This window comes from Chelonia mydas, chromosome 2 (genome assembly GCF_015237465.2).
Source record: "Chelonia mydas isolate rCheMyd1 chromosome 2, rCheMyd1.pri.v2, whole genome shotgun sequence".
Classification (NCBI taxonomy): domain Eukaryota; kingdom Metazoa; phylum Chordata; order Testudines; family Cheloniidae; genus Chelonia; species Chelonia mydas.
This window is the reverse complement of record NC_057850.1, coordinates 223,797,329-223,817,737: the sequence shown is the minus strand read 5'-3', so window position 1 is coordinate 223,817,737 and position 20,409 is coordinate 223,797,329. Positions and strand designations below refer to the sequence as shown.

Sequence of the window (20,409 nt, the reverse complement as noted above, 5' to 3'; positions counted from 1 at the left end):
GTATGCATCCGATGAAGTGAGATGTAGCTCACGAAAGCTTATGCTCAAATAAATTGGTTAGTCTCTAAGGTGCCACAAGTACTCCTTTTCTTTTTGCGAAGTCTGTAACTGTGTCTCAGGTAGAGTTGGGCAGGAAACACTTTTTCCTTCCAGGGAAAATTTCCAAGAATTCAAAAAAATGTTCCCATCTCAAATCAGGATGAAATGTCAAAATCTGGGAAACTTAATGAACTGACAATCTCAACAAAATTTTGGTTCAGATCAATCTGAATCTTTCAACCCCTTTAGATTTTAAAACTTTTTTTTAACTATAATTAACTTAAATTTCAAAAGGGAAATTTTCATGTTTTCAAGGACTGTCTCAAACGTATAAATAACCTTTATAAATTTGAAACAATGAACTGTAAAGATGGTGCATATGTTTGTAACATCTGTCACAAAAAGAATCCCCCAAAGGCTCAAAAAGCAGAATCCTTGAGCAGTATGTTTGTATACATTGCCTTCCCACAAGAATGGAGCAAACAGGAAAAGCAGAGGGACAATACAATATGCAAATATAGGCACCTGTGTTTGCAGAATTACCCAGTGCAGTAAATCCTCACTTAACGTTTGTAGTTATGTTCCTGAAAAATTCTACTTTAAGCGAAATGATGTTAAGTGAATCCAATTTCCCCATAAGAATTAATGTAAATGGTGGTGGGGGTGGCGGTAGGTTCCAGGGAAATTTTTTTCACCAGACAAAAGACATGATATACATGTACGGTATATGTTTTAAATAATTTTAAACAAACAATTTAATACTGTAGTCACCAATGATGATTGTGAAGCTTGGTTGAAGCAGGGGCAGAGAGGGGTTGGGGCACAGGGGCTTGCCCCACTCCACCTGCCCGACACTCCTGCCGGGGAGTGGGGTCAGAGTGTGGAGCTTGCCCCGCTCCACCTGCCTGGCATTCCAGGTGGGGAGCGGGGTTGGGCATGGGGGTTTACCCTGGTTGGCCCGCCCAGCATTCCAGCCAGGAAGCAGGCAAACTCCAGACCCCGCTGCATGGCAGAAGCACCGGGCGGGCAGAATGGGGCGAGCCAAACAACCTTATAATGGAACATTGCGCAACTTTAAACACCTATGTTCTCTAATAGATCATCAACCTAATAATGAAACAATGTTAACCGGGACAACTTTAAGTGAGGAGTTACAGTATCCTGCTGAGTTACTGAACTGAATAGCTGAAATCTTACCTGAAATCGCAGCCCTAAGCAGGTGTTGAAGAAAATGAAATGTTTCTGAATACAGAGACCATTTTTTTTGTTGTTGTCTTTTTAAAGGGGTATTTTTATAGTAAGTGAAGTTTGAGGTGTTTAACAAACTGTCCATGTAATAAACTACTGCTTCACAGATAATCTGTACATTTGATGCCCAAATTTCACCATTCAATAAATAAATTAAGAGTATAACCATGGTGCACACTGTGTATTATACCAGGTAACACATATAGAGGAAAATACGCCCTTTGGTCTCGGACACTATCTATACACAATACTATGTCCTCAGTTAAGTTCCAGTTAAACATTGACACTTAAAGGAATGCCACTACATTCCAGTGCTGCACAGAGGATACAAATGGCATTGATAGCAGTTCATCATGTGGTTCACCATTTGGTGTGGAAAGCCTATCCCCAAAACAGTGTTACTGAAGCCATACAATGCTCAGGGCATACCCTCCTACTTCCCTGAATTCCATTGGAATTCCACACAGCACAGCAGGTGTAGCTGCTGAGGGCATTAGTGGGATGATGATCAAGAGGTTAGGTAGGCACTAAAGGAAAGCTTCTCTTATTTCAAAAGCATCTATCCCACCATGCACCCTTTTAAGTTGGTTCTATCTGGCCCAGGGGTAGAGAACCTATGGCACACGTGCCAAAGGCGGCACGTGAACTGATTTTCAGTGCCACTCACACTGCCCGGGTCCTGGCTACTGGTCCGGGGGGCTCTGCATTTTAATTTAATTTTAAATGAAGCTTAAACATTTTAAAAACCTTATTTACTTTACATACAACAATAATTTAGTTATATATTATAGACTTATAGAAAGAGACCTTCTAAAAACATTAAAATGTATTACTGGCACGCAAAACCTTAAATTAAGGTTAACCTTAAATGAAGACTCGGCACACCATTTATGAAAGGTTGCCGACCCCTGATCTAGCCTATAAGAACATGAAGCAGCTGCCTGGGATTCTTTGAAAAGTGGACAACCTGATTGTTATACTATTTCAAAATATTATCGTGTAGAAGATTCCCAATGACTTTAAAAAGTTATATATAACTAATCACAAATGAAATACCACTAAGGAAACTCATGCGCTTATATCCCGATAAATAGGATCTCAAACTTACCTTCCTCCCTGAGCAATAAGCTGTTCTGTTATAATACTTACTAAACACTTCAAAGATTGTATTAGAAAATGGTTTTCAATGTACTCAAATCAAAATTAAATACTGACTAAACCAAAACTCCTGAATCATTACAACAGGGTAGCCCACTTCTGGGTGCTGCGTGGCCACAAATGGGTGGATTCTGGCCTTGAAACCACAGTATTCACCTGCAGGAAGATTACTCCCCTGGAGGAGGCTCCTCCAGTGATGTAGAGTCACAGTGTCTCCTACCCTACCACCCCTATATACTCCAGCTCTGGTATAAAGGACATTGCCCGGACTTTCCTACACCTCACCAATGTCTAGCTGCCATTTCATCCCTGCCTGCTGCTGTTAGGTGGCTAATCCAGGATCAGGGAAACATCAAAAGCCACTTTCATAGCCCTCCTGAGCTTCATAGCCCTCCTTAGCTTTGGATCTAGGCCTGTGGCTACAGGTATTGGAATATTGTGTTTGTTGCAAGTAAATAAAGGGTGTTGGCATACTATATTAATTACAAATTTGGCAACAGAATTTTCAGCTCTATCTTTTGTAATTTTTAAAATGCAAATGCCTAAAAACCAATGGACTACAGAACAATATTTATACTGGCTTCTGTTTTAAGTCATTCTGAAATATACTGTCCCTCAAGGCAATTCTTTACTTGAAGTTCATCTGCTAACTTTAAGGTCAATATTTACTTAATGGATCAGTAACTCTTGATGAGATCTTCAGTGGCTGTCAATCTAATTTGTATCACTAATTTGTAAACAAAATTCAATAAAGCCAGAGTTACTATAATTTTATTACCTTCAGATAAATTGTATTTCACTGTAACAAAAATATTTTAAATAGTTCCAGCTACAGTAACTATGACTGTTTTTCTGCATCACACATGGGACTGTACTGTGACTGGCCTTTGCCAGGGTACATAGGAAAGCAGACTTTGCAAAGAGCCTTTACCTGTTATGGACACTACTCCACTGCAGTTGCTGTATATGGGAAGGCTACTCCCTGAGCACGCTCCCAAGGGGATGCATTGCTCCAAAGTTGTGGAGAGGAAGTTCAGGCACAACAGTCTCTTTCTCTCTCCTTTGCACTAGCCCACTAAGCAAGTCAGATATATTGTGGGGAGCAGATGCACCATTTGCACATTCCTGCTGCCTACCAGGCCACTTAGGAAGGTACCATGCCTGAACCCACCCAGAGGCAATGCAGATCTGAATCTCTTCCCTGTACGACAGTGCCTAAATATCATTTATCTGTCAGTATGTTAGAACAATATATAACTCAATGTACATGTCAGATCATGCAAAGACTACACATAACACATTCAAATATAAAAGGTATAAATAATGAACTGGTAATCTAACAAGACATGCTATAATTCAACACTATCGTGACATGTTTGGTCACATCCCAACCATTATCCCTGGTTGTTTAGTGAATAGTGCTCATGATGGGGTGTCCCACACAAGCTCTGACCGGGTTAAAATGAGCCAATTAGTTTTAAGGCTGCACCTGGGGGAAGAGTCAAGCTTGACTGATGAGCACTAATTGAAGATGAAGCCCAGCTGGGCAGGAGCAGTCTGGGCATGTGTGATGCTTCGCAGACCAGGTGCCTGCTTATGCCAAGGCCCTTATGCCTCAACTGAACACTGACTAATGCTTAACTGGAAACCAGTCAGGGTCACCTGCATGTTTGTATTGTTAAAATAGATATTAGGTTTATGAAAATATGTTTAGACTTTATGAAATGCTTGTAAGTTGCTCCATGCATTAATCTCATTTATAATATCTGTATCCCATATTATAAGGCAATATTTAAGTGTTTGCTCTATAACTGTAAAAGTGTTTGCACTGAAACCGTAAAACCACCAGTCAGGAGAGAAGCATTACCAAATGTTGAAATACTAGGTTACCACAGGAGGTGTTATCTCCTGCCCAACAAAAGAAGGCCTATGGACACCAGGCAAACCCTTGTGGAACATCAGAAGATAAAAGACTTTGTTGATTGCTCCCCCCATACCCATGAACAGGAGATATGCACAAAGACTCACCCAATAGTTTGAACTCTGGGGGTAGAGAATAAAAATCCCTGACAAGGGGAAACTGTGTTTCTATGCTGCTTGGACTTTGGGCGGGCAAGATTTCTAAGCATAAGCAAGGGCTACAGAGCTGCTTAGCCTGGTTAGCCCAAGAAGACATATAGGGTACATCTACACAGCAAAGAAAAAGCTGCAGCTGGCTTGTGCTGGCTGATGTGGGCTACCAGGGCTCAGGTTCATGGAGTTCTTTCATTGCTGTGTAGACTTCTGGACTCAGACTGGAGCCCAGGCTCTAGGACCCTGTGGGGCCAATCGTGGAATTTTCTTCTCTGTGTAGACATACTCATAGAGCTTGCATTTACAGCAGCTTCTATTGTCTAAGACTCTAACTCATATGTGTATGTTTACCTGCTTTACCCTGGCAAATATTTCTCTTATTTTTTTCTTAGTTAATAACTCTTTAGTTTATTATAGTATTGCCTACAAGCATTGTTTTTGGTGTAGGATCTAAGGTGTAACTGACCTGGGGTAAGTAACTGGTCTTTTGGGACTGGGAATAACCTGAATATTGTTGTGATTTTTGGTGTAAGGGACCATCTTTCACAAAGGCAAACTTAACTGGGTGGCAAGATAGACCGGAGTACCCAAGGAGACTGTCTGTGACTATGTTAAGGTTGCTATAGTGCTTGAGGAGTTCACACTTGATATTTGGTTGGTGAAATCTAAGTATAGAACTCACAGCCAGTTTGGGGTTTATGCCCTGCTTTTTAACAGCCTGCCCTGAGATTGGTTTTCATGCTCCTGAGCCACTCCCGACAGCCTGACAGAAGTGGGTGACAGGGAGAGTCTATAGTCACTCTCCAGGCACAGAGTGGCGATTAGGAGGAAACCCAATGAGGAACCAAAGCCCTGAGATCCTGTCCCCGATAGAAGGGATTTATCCAGAGGTGTTCTGGGAGAAGAAAGCATGTGGAACATGGTTTAGGAAGATGCCAAGGGAAAGACCAGTGAGGGTTGAGACAGTATAGACCTTGGCTACCGATGATAGGGTCCCTGCTCTGCGATACAACCGCATTTGCTCCAACCCCTCAGACAGAGACAAACACCTACAAGATCTCTATCAAGCATTCTTACAACTACAATATCCACCTGCGGAAGTGAAGAAACAGATTGATAGAGCCAGAAGAGTTCCCAGAAGTCACCTACTACAGGATAGGCCTAACAAAGAAAATAACAGAACGCCACTAGCCGTCACCTTCAGCCCCTAACTAAAACCCCTCCAACGCATTATTAAGGATCTACAACCTATCCTGAAGGACGACCCAACACTCTCACAAATCTTGGGAGACAGGCCAGTCCTTGCCTACAGACAGCCCCCCAACCTGAAGCAAATACTCACCAGCAACCACATACCACACAACAGAACCACTAACCCAGGAACCTATCCTTGCAACAAAGCCCGTTGCCAACTGTGCCCACATATCTATTCAGGGGACACCATCACAGGGCTTAATAACATCAGCCACAGTATCAGAGGCTCGTTCACCTGCACATCCACCAATGTGATATATGCCATCATGTGCCAGCAATGCCCCTCTGCCATGTACATTGGTCAAACTGGACAGTCTCTACGTAAAAGAATAAATGGACACAAATCAGATGTCAAGAATTATAACATTCATAAACCAGTCAGAGAACACTTCAATCTCTCTGGTCACGCGATTACAGACATGAAAGTTGCGATATTACAACAAAAAAACTTCAAATCCAGACTCCAGTGAACTGTTGAATTGGAATTCATTTGCAAATTGGATACAGTTAACTTAGGCTTGAATAGAGACTAGGAGTGGCTAAGTCATTATGCAAGGTAACCTATTTCCCCTTGTTTTTTCCTACCCCCGCCCCTTCTCAGACGTTCTTGTTAAACCCTGGATTTGTGCTGGAAATGGCCCACCTTGATTATCATACACACTGTAAGGAGAGTGGTCACTTTAGATAAGCTATTACCAGCAGGAGAGTGGGTTTGTGTGTGTGTGGGGGGGGGGGGGATGTGAGAAAACCTGGATTTGTGCTGGAAATGGCCCACCTTGATTATCATACACATTGTAAGGAGAGTGATCACTTTAGATAAGCTATTACCAGCAGGAGAGTGGGGTGGGAGGAGGTATTTTTTCATGCTTTGTGTGTATAAAAAGATCTTCTACACTTTCCACAGTATGCATCCGATGAAGTGAGCTGTAGCTCACGAAAGCTTATGCTCAAATAAATTGGTTAGTCTCTAAGGTGCCACAAGTACTCCTTTTCTTTTTGCGAATACAGACTAACATGGTTGTTACTCTGAAACCCATTTAAACCAATTGCAGTACACACAGTAGTAAATGTTTGGAGGATCAGGCTCTTAAACTGCAAACCTCTTGGTCCTTATATTTGTTTCTGTATAGTGTTGGGCACCACCACAGCACAACAAGTAAAAATAAAATAAAATAAAAACAATTAGAGAAGAGACCTGGCTTTCATTCTTGTCTATAAAGCATAGGCAATAAATCGTCATAATCTTCAATCAATATTCCACCACTTTATGATCTATTAGTATGTAATTGTTAATCAAAACAGAATTATTATTATGTATTTAGTTATATATCTTCCCTAGTCATTTTTTAAATTAATAAATTACTAAATGTATTTTACCACCCAACTTTTGAGAAAATTATTGTGATTTTGAAGATAGATTTATATTCTGTAGTATCTTCCATTTTTATTTTTTGACTTGAGGGTTAGTTTTGGTTTTTCTTGCTTTTTGGGTTTTGTTTTTCATACCTTAATAGACAAATGACATATATGGTAGCAGAATTATACCCGAATAATGCAAATTTTGAGTAGCAGTAGCTAGTAATCTATTTCAATATTGAATTTGCATGTTTGAAAGAAGCTTCATAATCATAATAGACATTAGAGAAGGCCTGGGGTGATTATTGTGAAATAATCATAGAGGGTTAGAGACATTAAATGACTCCCTACGTCTTGTGATATTATAGGGTTGTAATTATCTCCGTTTACAAAACTTGCATATGAATTAAATGTGAAATAGATCAGGGCAAAATTGCTTTTACATTATAAATAACCTCATAAATCTTAAAATATGACAGAATGTCCCTAGATATCATTTTAAAGATACTGTAGGCATCTGATTTATATCCATTCTGTAACTTCCATGATTAAAAGGAAGGGGCCTGGACTAACAAAGAATATTGTTATATATCACTTTATTAATTTAAACATAACATCATCACTTATTTTTGCCAAATGTGGAGCAGTTTGAAGGAACAGAGGAAAACAATGACATTTATCTAACAAATAACCACAATAAAAACCTGTCCTCTCTTCTGAGGTGAAACTGTGTCAGGCATTGATTTCCCACTGATGATAAAGCAAACACTGTGCATCATCAATATAAGTGAGCTATCCTGGACAGTTCAATATTTTACTATGATTTCAAACACCACTTATATGGAAAACATGAAAGTGGACTGCTAAAGGAGATTAAGAAGATAAACACACTTAACAGTTATGTTTACCCATATTGGGATGAATGTCTTAGACCAGAAAAGGAATAAAGGAATAAAAGAATAAAGTTTTGTCAGTTCTGAGAACTGAACTTTAGTTTCCGTCCTGCACAATATTGCACAATGGGAATCCATAAGTGAGCTATGTATGATCAAAGAGTTTGCTAAAATAACAATTTGAGAGGGAGTTTGTAAGGGGGAGCCCTAATATAATCACTATGGTTGGGAAGCGCCAACATTGCTCCTGCCTCCTCCACCTATAATCCAGACAGAGAACTTAATCATGGATGCTTCTACCCAGATCCTGGTATGGATTTGCAGAGACTGTGACCTGCATTTCCCACTCTCACAAAGCCAGGCTGGGGGGACCACCCAGTCTGAAAGGTACCTGCTGGTGGAATCTCTCAGGAAGCAGGTGAGAGAATGACAGAAGAAGCTAGCTGGGCTGAGGAGCATCAGTGCCCACAAAGAATTCATTGAGAGTATTCAGATGGAGACGTCTAAGTTATCCAAGTTATCCAGCTAGAGAAGTCTGTTGTCAGGCCACCAGGAGAGGAGGATGTGGTTCCATCACAGGGAGGACACTGGCTGCTAATTATTTCTGGGAGCAGGCAGTGTTCCACCCCTGCTCCCAACCTACACACCAAAGTGATGAAGAACTGTTATGCTGCCCTGGCAACGAGCGACGAGGAATCACCCCCAGAGGTGGAGGAGGAGAACCCATGTACCCCAAAGCTGAGAGGAGCGCAGCCACCACTACCAGGAGGAAATGTAGGGTAGTGGTGGTTGGTGACTCTCTTCTGAGAGGGACAAAAAGGCACCCATCTGTTGGCCTGACATGGCATCCCGGTATTGCTGCCTGCCAGGGGCCCGTATCCGAGACATTACAGAGGGACTGCCAAGAATCATCCAGCCTTCTGACTACTGCCCCATGCTACCATTGTTACAAAAAATGCAAACATCATTCTGGGATGTATTAGCAGGAGTGCTGAAAGCAAGACACAAGAAGTAATTCTTCCACTCTACTCTGTGCTGATTAGACCTCAGCTGGAATATTGTGTCCAGTTCTGGGTGCCACAATTCAGGAAAGATGTGGACAAAACTAGAGAAAGTCCACAAAAGAGCAACAAAAACAATAAAAGGTCAAGAAAACAACATATGAGGGAAGATTGAAAAAACTGAATTTGTTTAGTTTGGAGAATAGAAGACTGAGAGGGGACATAACAACAGTTTTCAAACACATAAAAGGTTGTTACAAGGAGGAGGGAGAACATTTGTTCTCCTTAACTTCTGAGAATAGGACAAGAAGCAATAGGCTTAAATTGCAGCAAGGGCGGTTTAGGTTGAACCTTAGGAAAAACTTCTTAACTGTCAGGGTGGTTAAGCACTGGAATAAATTTCCTAGGGAAGTTGTGGCATCTCCATCACTGGACCAACACCTGTTAGGGATGGTCTAGATAATATTAGTCTTGTCTTGAGTGCAGGGGGCTTGACTAGATGACCTCTTGAGGTCCCTTTCAGTCCTATGATTCTATGATTCATGGTTCCTGGATCCTTTCAGTAAATCAGCAGATTATTACATGTTTTTAAAAACATCCAGTCTATTGGCTTGATTGTGATATCACTTATATCTGCTCTTTTTTTGGCCTGCTTAACATAATTAAAAATAATATTAACATATGGTCCTTTATTGTTTATAATTCACAAGTTGTGTTTCTTTCCTAGAATGTAGTGAACATCTAAGTACACAAGTGACAAGCATTTATGAGAAAAAAGAAAAAAAAGAGGGGGGGGAGGAAAGGGAATTTTTCTTCTTATATTTTCCTTACTTATATATACAGCCGGTCAAAAAATTTCAAATGAACAGTTTTTTCATCAAAATCAATATTTTCTATCCGAAAATGTTGATTTCTATGAATTTTTTCAATTTTCCAAATGCATATTTCAAAGCCAAGCTAAATATTTCCTTTCAAAGTATTGATTCGATCTGAAACATTCCATTGATGTGCACATGGAAACAATGAGACACAGCTATCCTAATGTGGTTAAATGCAGAGGCTGCAACTTTACTTAAAAACTACAGTACTACCCAACTGGAGTGACAGCCCAAAACTACTCAGCAGGGTTGTTCCAGTGCTGATCTCAAGAGGCACCAATGGCCCTCATATACTACAAACCTGAGATTAAATGTGAAGGCCATGACCCCTCTGTATTCTTAGGTCTGCCTCAGGGCCCCAACTGGAAGCCAGAGTCTTGACCCATCCATTCCTTCACACCAGAGATAGGAGAAATAAGAGAAAGTGAGCCACAAGCTGCATTACACATACAGGCAAACCCAACGTGCAAAATCATGCCCAGGACCAATACCCAAGCAGATTGCTGACTTACAGAGACCTCAATCAGACCTTTTCTAACCAAACCACCACATGCATCTGCCAAAGTTGTGACAATTGTAACTTCAATGCCATAAACCTGCCAGATGGAAGGTTAAAAAATCCACACAGCAGTTTGCCAATTTTGCCATATCCTTCCAAAAATCCCTTCCAGAACATAAAACTGGTGAGCAGCTAAGCCTCCAGCATCAACAGAGATCCAGAAACTAGATCAAGAGTGAGGCTGAAACAGGAAGTTCACAATGAGCAAACAGTATCAACTGCCACCCTACCCCCTGCACACTTCACCTCCCCATGGGGGAGCCAATCACATGGATGAAGCACCATCTCTACCACCCAGCGTATATTTTGAAAATACCCATTTTTTTTCTAATTGACATTTTGTTGTCATTGAAAATGTCAGCAATTGGAAGAACAAGCTGTTTCCTATGCAACTTGGAACATGCATGATCACTTGTGCTTTTCTAATTCCAGCCAAAACCATCTCATTTTCAAAATCACCAAATTTGGAAGGGTAGGCAAACCGGCAGCAAAATTCAGTCAAGAACAATAGTGGACATAGGAATGACCCACGGCTCTTGATCTAACTGACCTAGTAGACCTCTCCTTCCCAAAGCAATTAAATCCCCAAATGAATAATCAAGGTAGGCGAAAAGCTCACTCTACAATACATGGCCAATGCAACAATTGACAAAAACTGAACAACTCAGTAACAATTTCCAACTTTGAGCAATATCCAAGGCATTCAGTATCATGCTGATGTTTTCTCTGCCCACTACTCCCCTTTTCACACCAAACTTGGCCCTATAGCTTTCCATGTTACCCCCTTTGACCTGAGGGCTAGTCAAAATTCAGGGCTCCAAACTGGGAAGTTCCAGTTTGAAGTTAAAATTGATGGTGACTGGTATCTTCTTGATGCAATTTTCTTCATTTCAAGGAATGTACAAAGTCCTGTCTCTCTGAACAGAGAATGAACCTAGAACAAAAGGAGCAGTTTCTTAGCTTACAGCCCTCAAGCCTCTTTACCCAGTACCAGACCCAAAAACTCTCTCTAACTTTTTCCTGGATCACACTGTGCTTACACGCTCCTGCGTGGCTTTCTTGCCCCCTCTCCCTCTCTCTGTTTTTGTCTGTTCTCTGTTTCTGTCTATTCTCTCTGACACCCCCATCCACCTGGACACAATACACAGTCAACCCATCTGCCCACCTGGTGCTAGTTTCTGGACAGACTTTATTAGGCCTTGTTTTGGATGTGACTCCTTAACAGTGTCTTACAACTATCTTAAATGGATTAATTTACATATAAGCTTGAGTGAGGTTTTAATTCCCATAACAAGATTACACTCAGCTCATAACACTCTGTAGAGGAAGGAAGGGTAGGAGAGTCCTATGGTGCTGTCACACTAAGTGTCCTCACTAACTCAAAACATCTTCCTAACCCTAATCAACGACTCATGTATGACTATTGATTTTGGAGTTCTTTAGGCAAACTACTAAGCATCCAACATACTTCCTTTCTATGCAAAAAAATTTTAAAAAGTATGCATGCAAAACTTGCACAAAGAGGAACTAAAAGATATTCAAACTCCAGTTTAAATGCAGTGCACATTTCAATTCAATTCAAAGTCAAGTGCTTCCATGTTTAGGGCCTGGTTCACTTCTTACAGACACAGGTATAAATTATGAGTAACTCCATTTCAAACAATAAATTTATCCCAGCGTGAAACTGGTATAAGTGAGAGTAAAATCAAGCTACCAATGTGAAAAGTGCCGTTCACATTCCTTCCAAGTAGGTTGCATACTGTATGCCTAGTCACAATAAAACAAATCCAGATGTCACACAACAAACAGTACAGTATGTACTACTGGCATTAATGTTTAGCTATCAATATATTATATAGTAGGCTAAATTAATATAGAAAATGAGGTATAAGAATGAGTTTTAGTTCTGGGTTTTAAGAACTAGATACATGTTTGTATACAAACAAATTCTACTGTAATTACTCTCTGCCCTAGAGTAACTTGTTCTCATTCACACTAAAGACTGGTCTACACTACAGATTTAGATCAACGTAACTCTGTAAGCGTCTACACTAAAATGTAGCTCCCTTCAGTGCTCTCTGTAGGTTCCATCACCCTCCACCTCTGCGAGAGGTGTAGCACTTAGGTCAATTTAGTTAGCTTGACACAGTGTTAGTGTAGATACTGCACTGGTTACATCAACTGTTGCTGCCTATCAGAAGCAATCCCACAATGCTCCACACTGACAGTTAAATCAGTGCAAGTGCTCCTGGTCAGGACATGCACCAACGACAAATGGGGCATAGTGTGGATGTGCAAAAGCAATTTAATTACTGCAGTGGCTGTATATGGACATAACAGGGACTATTTTTGTAGTGTAGACTGTAGTGCAAAGGAGCCTTAAATGGATATAAACCTGTACGCCCACTCTAAGGTTTCTCTAAATAGCCAAACTGATGTAACAGGGCCTTAGTGTCAACGAGAATGTGGCCGTTTGTCCCTTAACATAGTCCTTATGGAAACAAAACATGGCACCATCTACCTCTAATATTGCCTTACGTCAGTTAAATAAAGGAATTAATTTTTGCTAATATTTTCTTTTCAATTAATTTTCTGACGAATTGGCATCACACGGTCAAATGAATAAACATCTCAAATATGTTTGCAAGTATACCAACCCCAATATGAACCACAAGACGAAGTAAAACTTAAATGTTCTATAACACAAAGCGTTTTTTAAAAAGAGGGCACTGAATTTCCAGCTGTGCTTTATAATAAATTTGTATTCTACTAACTGATACCTACTTTTCAACCTATGAGCATTAGGCTCTTCACCCAAATATTTTGATGGGATATTCAGTCTAATGTCATGTAGTAAAAGGTTTTTCACAAAAAATAAAAGGACAAGCTGTTCCATATTCCCAGTTGGCTTTGCAATCGACACAAGCATAGTTTCATGGTATTAAATGCTGAAAGAACCAAGTAACAGCTGTTTCAAAATGCCATGTGTTCATCTTCAAAGATGATAACCAGGCATTCTGGTATGGGGAAATATGGCTGCAGCAGAACAAAATGTTTGGGAACATATTTAATCAAATGACAAATGTGTTTCAAAGTAAATTTGATCAGAGAGTGTTTCTTACTTTTGGCTTTATTTTAGATTAGTGTAATCTCTCATTCTCTCAGCATTTTATGGTGCTCTAGTAAGTAGATGACAGACTAAAAGAATCATACCTGAAAAGGCTTAGCACTCGTAATATTGAGTGTTTGTCTTATCCATCTGTTGCCTTGATTTCCAAACTTCTGCCACAGCAGATGACCCCTTGAGTTGCTCAAAATTCTCCAGAAGACTGACAGCCTATAAATGTGTTTTCCAAACATATGATAATGAAAGCGGAAAATGCAGCTTTTATTGCCATGAGTGAAAGTGCTGTTAAAGACCGGACTCAGCAAAACTGCTCTATTTTGGAACACTTGCGGTTCTGAGGATTCTATATAGAGATAATGCCCCTTGACTGTGCCCAAAGTATGATCCTTTATTGGTCCTGTGTCAAATGTGGAAGTTGGGCCCTGATTTCTGGTCCAGTCAAAGTCATCATCCATGTCCTGGTTCCAGTTGCACAGACCATTTTCAAAGTTACACTGTAGCTCAGATTCTGAAATATGTAAATACAGACCTTGTCAAATGAAAGCAATATGCTACATCAAACAAAGTGATCTACTAGAATTTGCTTTTTCTCCTCACAGAGTTAATCTCAATGTAATTAATTATATTTAAACCAGTCTGAACAAGAACCAAGGACTAGATGCTTTCCTCACATATATGTGGCAATACACACATACTCAGTGGAAGTTACGCTAAAGTATCATGATAAATTCTGTCCCTAAATTGAAACTTGATTGGACAAACCACTAGAAAAATATACTGTAGGAAAGTGGTTCTCAACCTTTCCCGACTACTGTACCCCTTTTCGGAGTCCTGCCACCTTTAGAGTACGCCCAAGCCCCGCTGCCTGGGGCTGAAGCATGTAAATTAGCTTCATGGGGCCCTTGTAGCATGGGGACCCAGGCAGTTGCCTTGCTTGCCATCCCTTAACACCAGTCCTGCACTTGCGACTCCCCTAAACCCGTCCCATGGCCCCCCTGGGGTTCACGACCCCCCCAGGTTGAGAAGCACTGATCTAGATGAGTTGACATACCCCATGGAAGACCTCTGTGTACCCCCGGAGTACACGTACCCCAGGTTGAGACCCACTTAGGATACAAACTTGGATAGGAAGGGAGAATGGAATGTGTGTCCTCATAGTTGCATTCTTTCTTGCAGGAAAAAGACTTAAAATTAGGTTTTAAACTCTTACTATCTTTCAGTACTCAAACTAATTAGATATAGGCCAAGGAGCCAATTTTGGATCCAGATTCAGATTAGTTTTAGGCTAGAATTCAGGGTTAGGGGCCAAACTGAATGAAGGTTGGTTGCAATGGTGCAAAATGTAATGTGCTTTTTTTTGCAAGATTTCAACCCCAAATGACAAATCTCCTGGTTGCATACATTCAGGGCTCTGTTTACCATTGTAAATGTTATATTATAGTATTATATTTGTTCAACTTGTTACCCCGGGAATTGGGGGAAGGAAAAAAAAACCAGAAAAGCAAAAGCAGTGAAAGTGTGTGGGAATGTGAGAAAAAGGAGGATACCTTCGTACAGAATCTACAGTGCGAATACAGAATCGTAATCATCAATACACCATAGAGTGAATACTCATGTTGAGAACAGCTCACACCACCTTGTGCAACAGTAAAACTTTATTAAAGGAAAAATGAAGCAATTAATACTAATAACCCAGAAAGATTATGGCCACATATTAAAGGCTTCTCATCCTAGCCTCCATTTGTGTGCACACCAATTTACAACGTGGCCTCCAATTGTGTGCCCACCTCTTAGCTCCTCCATCCTATAGTGGCACTATGGCTTCCTATCTCACCATCAACATGAAGCCTCTTCCTCTTGACTTGTGTACCAGATTAGACTTTCCCCAGGATCAGTCTTGGTGTCTAACTGCTTTTCATAGCCTTCTGCGTTTTATATAACAAGACAGCCCACGTAAATTAATGTTAGTATCAGGATTTAGGCAAAATTAAATCTGTTTAGTGATTTTAGTTTTTTTACATAAGGTTATATATTAGCAAAAACATTATTGATGAGTCACAAATTTTTTTCCATTAGATTAAGGAATAATCTATTTATTTGCAAATTAACAGAAGTTTTCCATTAACACTGCACCTTTTCACCTCTGTATAGGATTAAATGCGGCCTGACAAAAATAAGTTACTTGATTTAGGAAAGCAGGAAGTATTGCATTTCAGGAATGAAAAAGATAACAGAGTGAGCACATGCCAAAGAAAGCATAAGCCTCATTTGATGCCTCTTCAATTGCAAATTATCTGGCTCAGCTGTGACTTGAACTGGAGGTCTATGGATCACAAAGTGATTGTGGTAGGAAATGAGATAAAGCAAGACATAACTTGCAGTAAGAGTGGCACCTTCCAAAAATTCAACCACTGGCAGGGTGAAACCATCACAAATCTCCCTCTATCCAAAAAACCAGAGGACCCCCCGGGGGGAAGACTGGAATCTGCCCAACAGACCCAAGGATGGGAGAACCAAAGAACAAGATAACATCTGGCAGCACAGAGCCGTCAGGAATGTGCCATCTGCTGATTGATTCAGCAACAGCATGATGAAGCAATTCCCATAGCATGGCATAGGAATAAATTCCTATAAAAAATGGTCTCTAGAAACTGAGAACTTTGGGGTCTGATTCTGCAAACCAACTTCCAGGAGCATCAGATGAGCATTGACAAGGCCCTGCTCCCTCCTCATGTGCAGGCCACTCCCCAGTGGCTTGGCACGAGCAACTCTAAGGCTGGTAACTATGATAACAATCTTGCAGAACCTCTGTGTGTGTGTGTGTATGAATGAATGTGTGAATAAATATGAAATTGAATGGAATGTTATAGCTATAACTAATGGCTTCCTATGATTCTTTCTGTATTCACAATAAATGTGGCATTTTGCCTTATCCGCTTTAATAAGATCCTGCTGGTTTTTATTTTATTGGTATAACAATGCATGAGGCAAAATGCTTCCAGCCTAGACATCGTGAGAACACTCCAGACAGCTTGTAAGTAATGGCTGCTATGACTCAGCAAGGTTTGCAAGAGCATGTGACCAGACCACATGACACTGATCTCCATTTTGGGTGCCTGTATTTTTCCACAAACTGGTCTGGGAACCAAGTTTGAAACATATGGTTCCCACCATATGGAAAAGGTATAGATGGCAGGGAGTGACATCATCTGTTCTTCTTCACTCCCCCACAACTCAACAGCTGAGGGTAGCTCCGAAAGAAAAGGACTAGGAACGGGGGTGGGGAGCCCAAGCTGCAAAGCAAGTGCAGCTTGTGCCTTGAGAATCTGAAAGCCTATTTGTATCATCAGTAAGGGTAAGAATTTGCGCATTCATATCCAATCTTTCTGGTATCCTAGGCTTAGTTTGCAGTTTTGTTTATTTATTAGGTAATCTGATTTGATCTGTTTGCTAGCACTTATAATCACTTAAAATCTATCTTTTGCAGTTAATAAGCTTGTTTTATGTTTTAATGTTTTAGTGTGCCTTTAAGTGAAGTGCCTGGGGAAAAATCGTAGTTTGGTTAAACAAGTTTGTTGCATATTCCTCTCCACATTAAAGGAGAGGCAAACTGAGTAATAAATTCGTACTGGTCAGGGTTTTGGGTCAGGACAATACAGCTCTGGGGTCCTAGCTTGGGAAGCTGGGGGTTATCTTGGCTGTAGCCTCTCTATTGTTGGTTCATGTAGTGGCTGGCCAAAGCCTGCATGTAACTGGTGGGGGTGTAAGACCGGGAGCGGTCTATTGCCTGTCACAGCAGCACAGTGTTGAGAGGGAGCCCAGGCTGCTGAGTCCGAGGGCTCACTGGAACCCCAGTTCCAGGTGGCACCATGTGGGTGGGGGGAAACCGTCTCACTATTACCTCCATAATATACAGAATTGGAGGATATTATTCCCCACAGTATGTCAACATCTCATATAAATATAGATCTTCACCGTGCTTCATCTATTTAAGGAAAGTTAACATATTAAACAACAACAACAACAAACCCTAGCACAGATCATATTACCACTCTGAGAATTCTATTCTGAACAAGGAGTGCTTTTCTATATTTTATAGAAAATACAGAAATATGGCCACATTTCTAATAAAGAAGATTGGTCTGTGCATATTTGTTTTCATTTTCTACAAAGAGCTAACTTCTAGATCTCATCAGGTGCATATGGCACCAGTCAATCATTTGAAGATTGTATTTCAACAATAGATCTATTCATCCCTAGTGTAAGCAGTGCAACTTCCAGGACTGAAATTGGTCATTATAACAACTTTGTTATTGGACAAGGAACAGAACTGAAAGTACTTACTGCAATTGTCCTCATCAGATCCATCCCCACAATTATCCACGAGATCACACACCAATAAACTGTCGATGCAAGCCTTTGTGTCTCTGCACCAGAAATGATCAGGACCTTCACAGCTTACTGCTGGAGGTGGAAGAGCACAGTTCTCAAAAGTTATATCATCAATTGCTGAGACACCATCATAAAATCCAAGGCTGACTTTATACAGTGATAATTGGAAGGGCCATGGGAGGCGGCCGAGCTGAACGAAAGCCTTTAACCACTGCTTTCCTTGATTATAGTATACCCTCCAGAGGACAGTAGCATTTTTCAGTCCATGAACATGTAATTGCATCTCTGCTGCTCCAACTGACAGTCCATAATTGTAATACCTGAAAAGGCAGCAGAAAAAGTCAAAAGGTGCAAATGATGAGGATGAATCATGTTAAATATACTGGGCCAGTATCAGCTCTGTTATAATTCTATGGAATTTAATGGAATCACCCCTGGAATGAAGTCAGTCCACAGAGCCCACATTCAGTTCAGCAGCAATTCACACCATTCTGTATGTGATCTCATTGTCATACCATAGCTATATTAGCTTATCTGCTTTGGCAGACTTGGCTGATAGATGAATCATGGACACTTCTGAAGAAGTTAAGACTATGATGGAGGAACGATTCTTAATTAACTTAGAATCCACAATTGTACAGAGAAATTCTCCTTCATAGTAACCAATGAACACAACACACTCACAGGCAAAATATTAATTGTATGAATGTAATTCAACAGATAAATTTAAGTTTCATTGAAGGAAAGCAAAAATCTAATGAATGCAAGAACATGTCTTTCTTTCACCATAATTATTAATGACACTTTGCACTTCATCTAACAATCTCAAAGCACTTAAACATTAATGCTTACGACATCCCCATGAGTTTAGTATTACTATATCCCTCTTACATCTAGAGAAACAGAAATTATGTGACTGGTACAACAGTGACACAGCAAGTCAATGCCAGAACTGGGAATAAGACCAGAACTTTTGACCTCCAGTCCCATATTCTAACCACTAAACAGACTTGCCTCCCATTGACTACAGTACCACTCATTGATAAGAAGAGAGATGAGGTCATTTCCAATTAACTCTTTCTTCAGAAAACCAATTCTGAATTTTATCACTGAACAAAATTTCAGCAACAACAAACTTGTTCATTTAAAAATAAGCACCACCCTGAACTTTAACACACAAATCTTGGTTAACTTTCCCCACCATCCTGCATTTAACATTTTTTTTTGTTCACTAAATCATTTGATAAAGCCTGTCGTTCTGAGATTTACAGCTTGATTTAGAATCTCCCAGAGGCCTTGATGAGCCACTAGCCTTTTGTGTGGTTAGTTATTCCAAACTGAATCTCCTTAACATTTTGAGATTGACCCATCTTTAGTAGAACTGTATTATTGGAATCACCATGGGATTTCTGTGTATTACTCTGGGGAAAAAAAATTTAAAGGATTATGTCTAAAAGATCAAAAACTAAAACAGTCCTGTGTCTCAGGTCTGTTTTTCCAAATGCTTCCGCTTATTGTTGTCTAGTGGTTACAACAAAGTCTGTGCAACTAAAGAGTAAAAGGAGGCAATAAATATTGCCGAGGGAGATGTACACCACTAGAAATTCTAACCTCAATTTCAATCCAACAGAAGCAATGTCAGATGTTCCATAAATTTAAAATAAAACTTAATTCATACCAGAAGGACACTGTGCAGCCTGATCCAGCCTGGCTGAACGTGGGGCTTCGTATTTGAGCAACCTGTGAAATGCTGCTGCTGTTCCTCAGAACAAACATAAAATGACCTGTTTGGGGGAAAAAAATAGAAAAGAACTATTCATACACAGAGCCAGTGTAACACACAGAAGATTTCAACAGGGGTTACTGCCCCTGATTTAATGGCAGGCAGTTTGGTGTATGTGTATCTGCATCAAGGACCTGTTTACGTCTTACCTTCAGATTTGTTATAGGTATGATCCTCTGGTGGGGCTTGTTTCTGAAAAGCAGATGGAAGTGCACTTCTGGAGCTTCTTATCCAGTCAAATCCATCTGCACTAACAGTCTCAAACCAGCCACAGCTGTCTGTTTCAAAGTCACATTTAGCAGCTGAAATATTGAAAGAGATGTTTCACTTTGTATTTCTGAACATAACCACCACCAGCTAATCAGACTGTGGAAAAACTTTCCAGAATGTAAGTAAAAGAACAAGGCTCTAAAACAAAACATTTCTACAATGTGCCAGACAGGTATCCGGGAAAAAGACAGGTGGGTAACAGGGTAGGAGATTAGGTGATTTTTTATTATTTAATTTTAATTACAGTAGCACATAGAGTCATCAGCAAGGATCAGGCCTTCACTGGGCCGGGCACTGTGCACATGCGCAAACACATTGTATGATTTGTAGTCTAAATAAAACAGGAGAGGCAAAAAGTGGAAGAAAAATAGTATTATT

At 40.3% G+C, this 20,409-nt stretch overlaps 1 protein-coding gene across 1 annotated transcript in view; it reads right to left on the bottom strand.

The window, feature by feature from the left end:
• Nucleotides 1-20,409, bottom strand: part of MALRD1 (MAM and LDL receptor class A domain containing 1) — a 478,214-nt gene that overhangs the window by 329,001 nt on the left and 128,804 nt on the right. Inside the window, exons 15-18 of the mRNA XM_037891563.2 lie at nt 19,911-20,063; nt 19,657-19,762; nt 17,931-18,298; nt 13,673-14,094 (exon numbers count right to left, since the gene is read on the bottom strand). Coding sequence (XP_037747491.1) covers nt 13,673-14,094; nt 17,931-18,298; nt 19,657-19,762; nt 19,911-20,063 — 1,049 coding nt within the window. The remainder of the gene's footprint in view (nt 1-13,672; nt 14,095-17,930; nt 18,299-19,656; nt 19,763-19,910; nt 20,064-20,409) is intronic.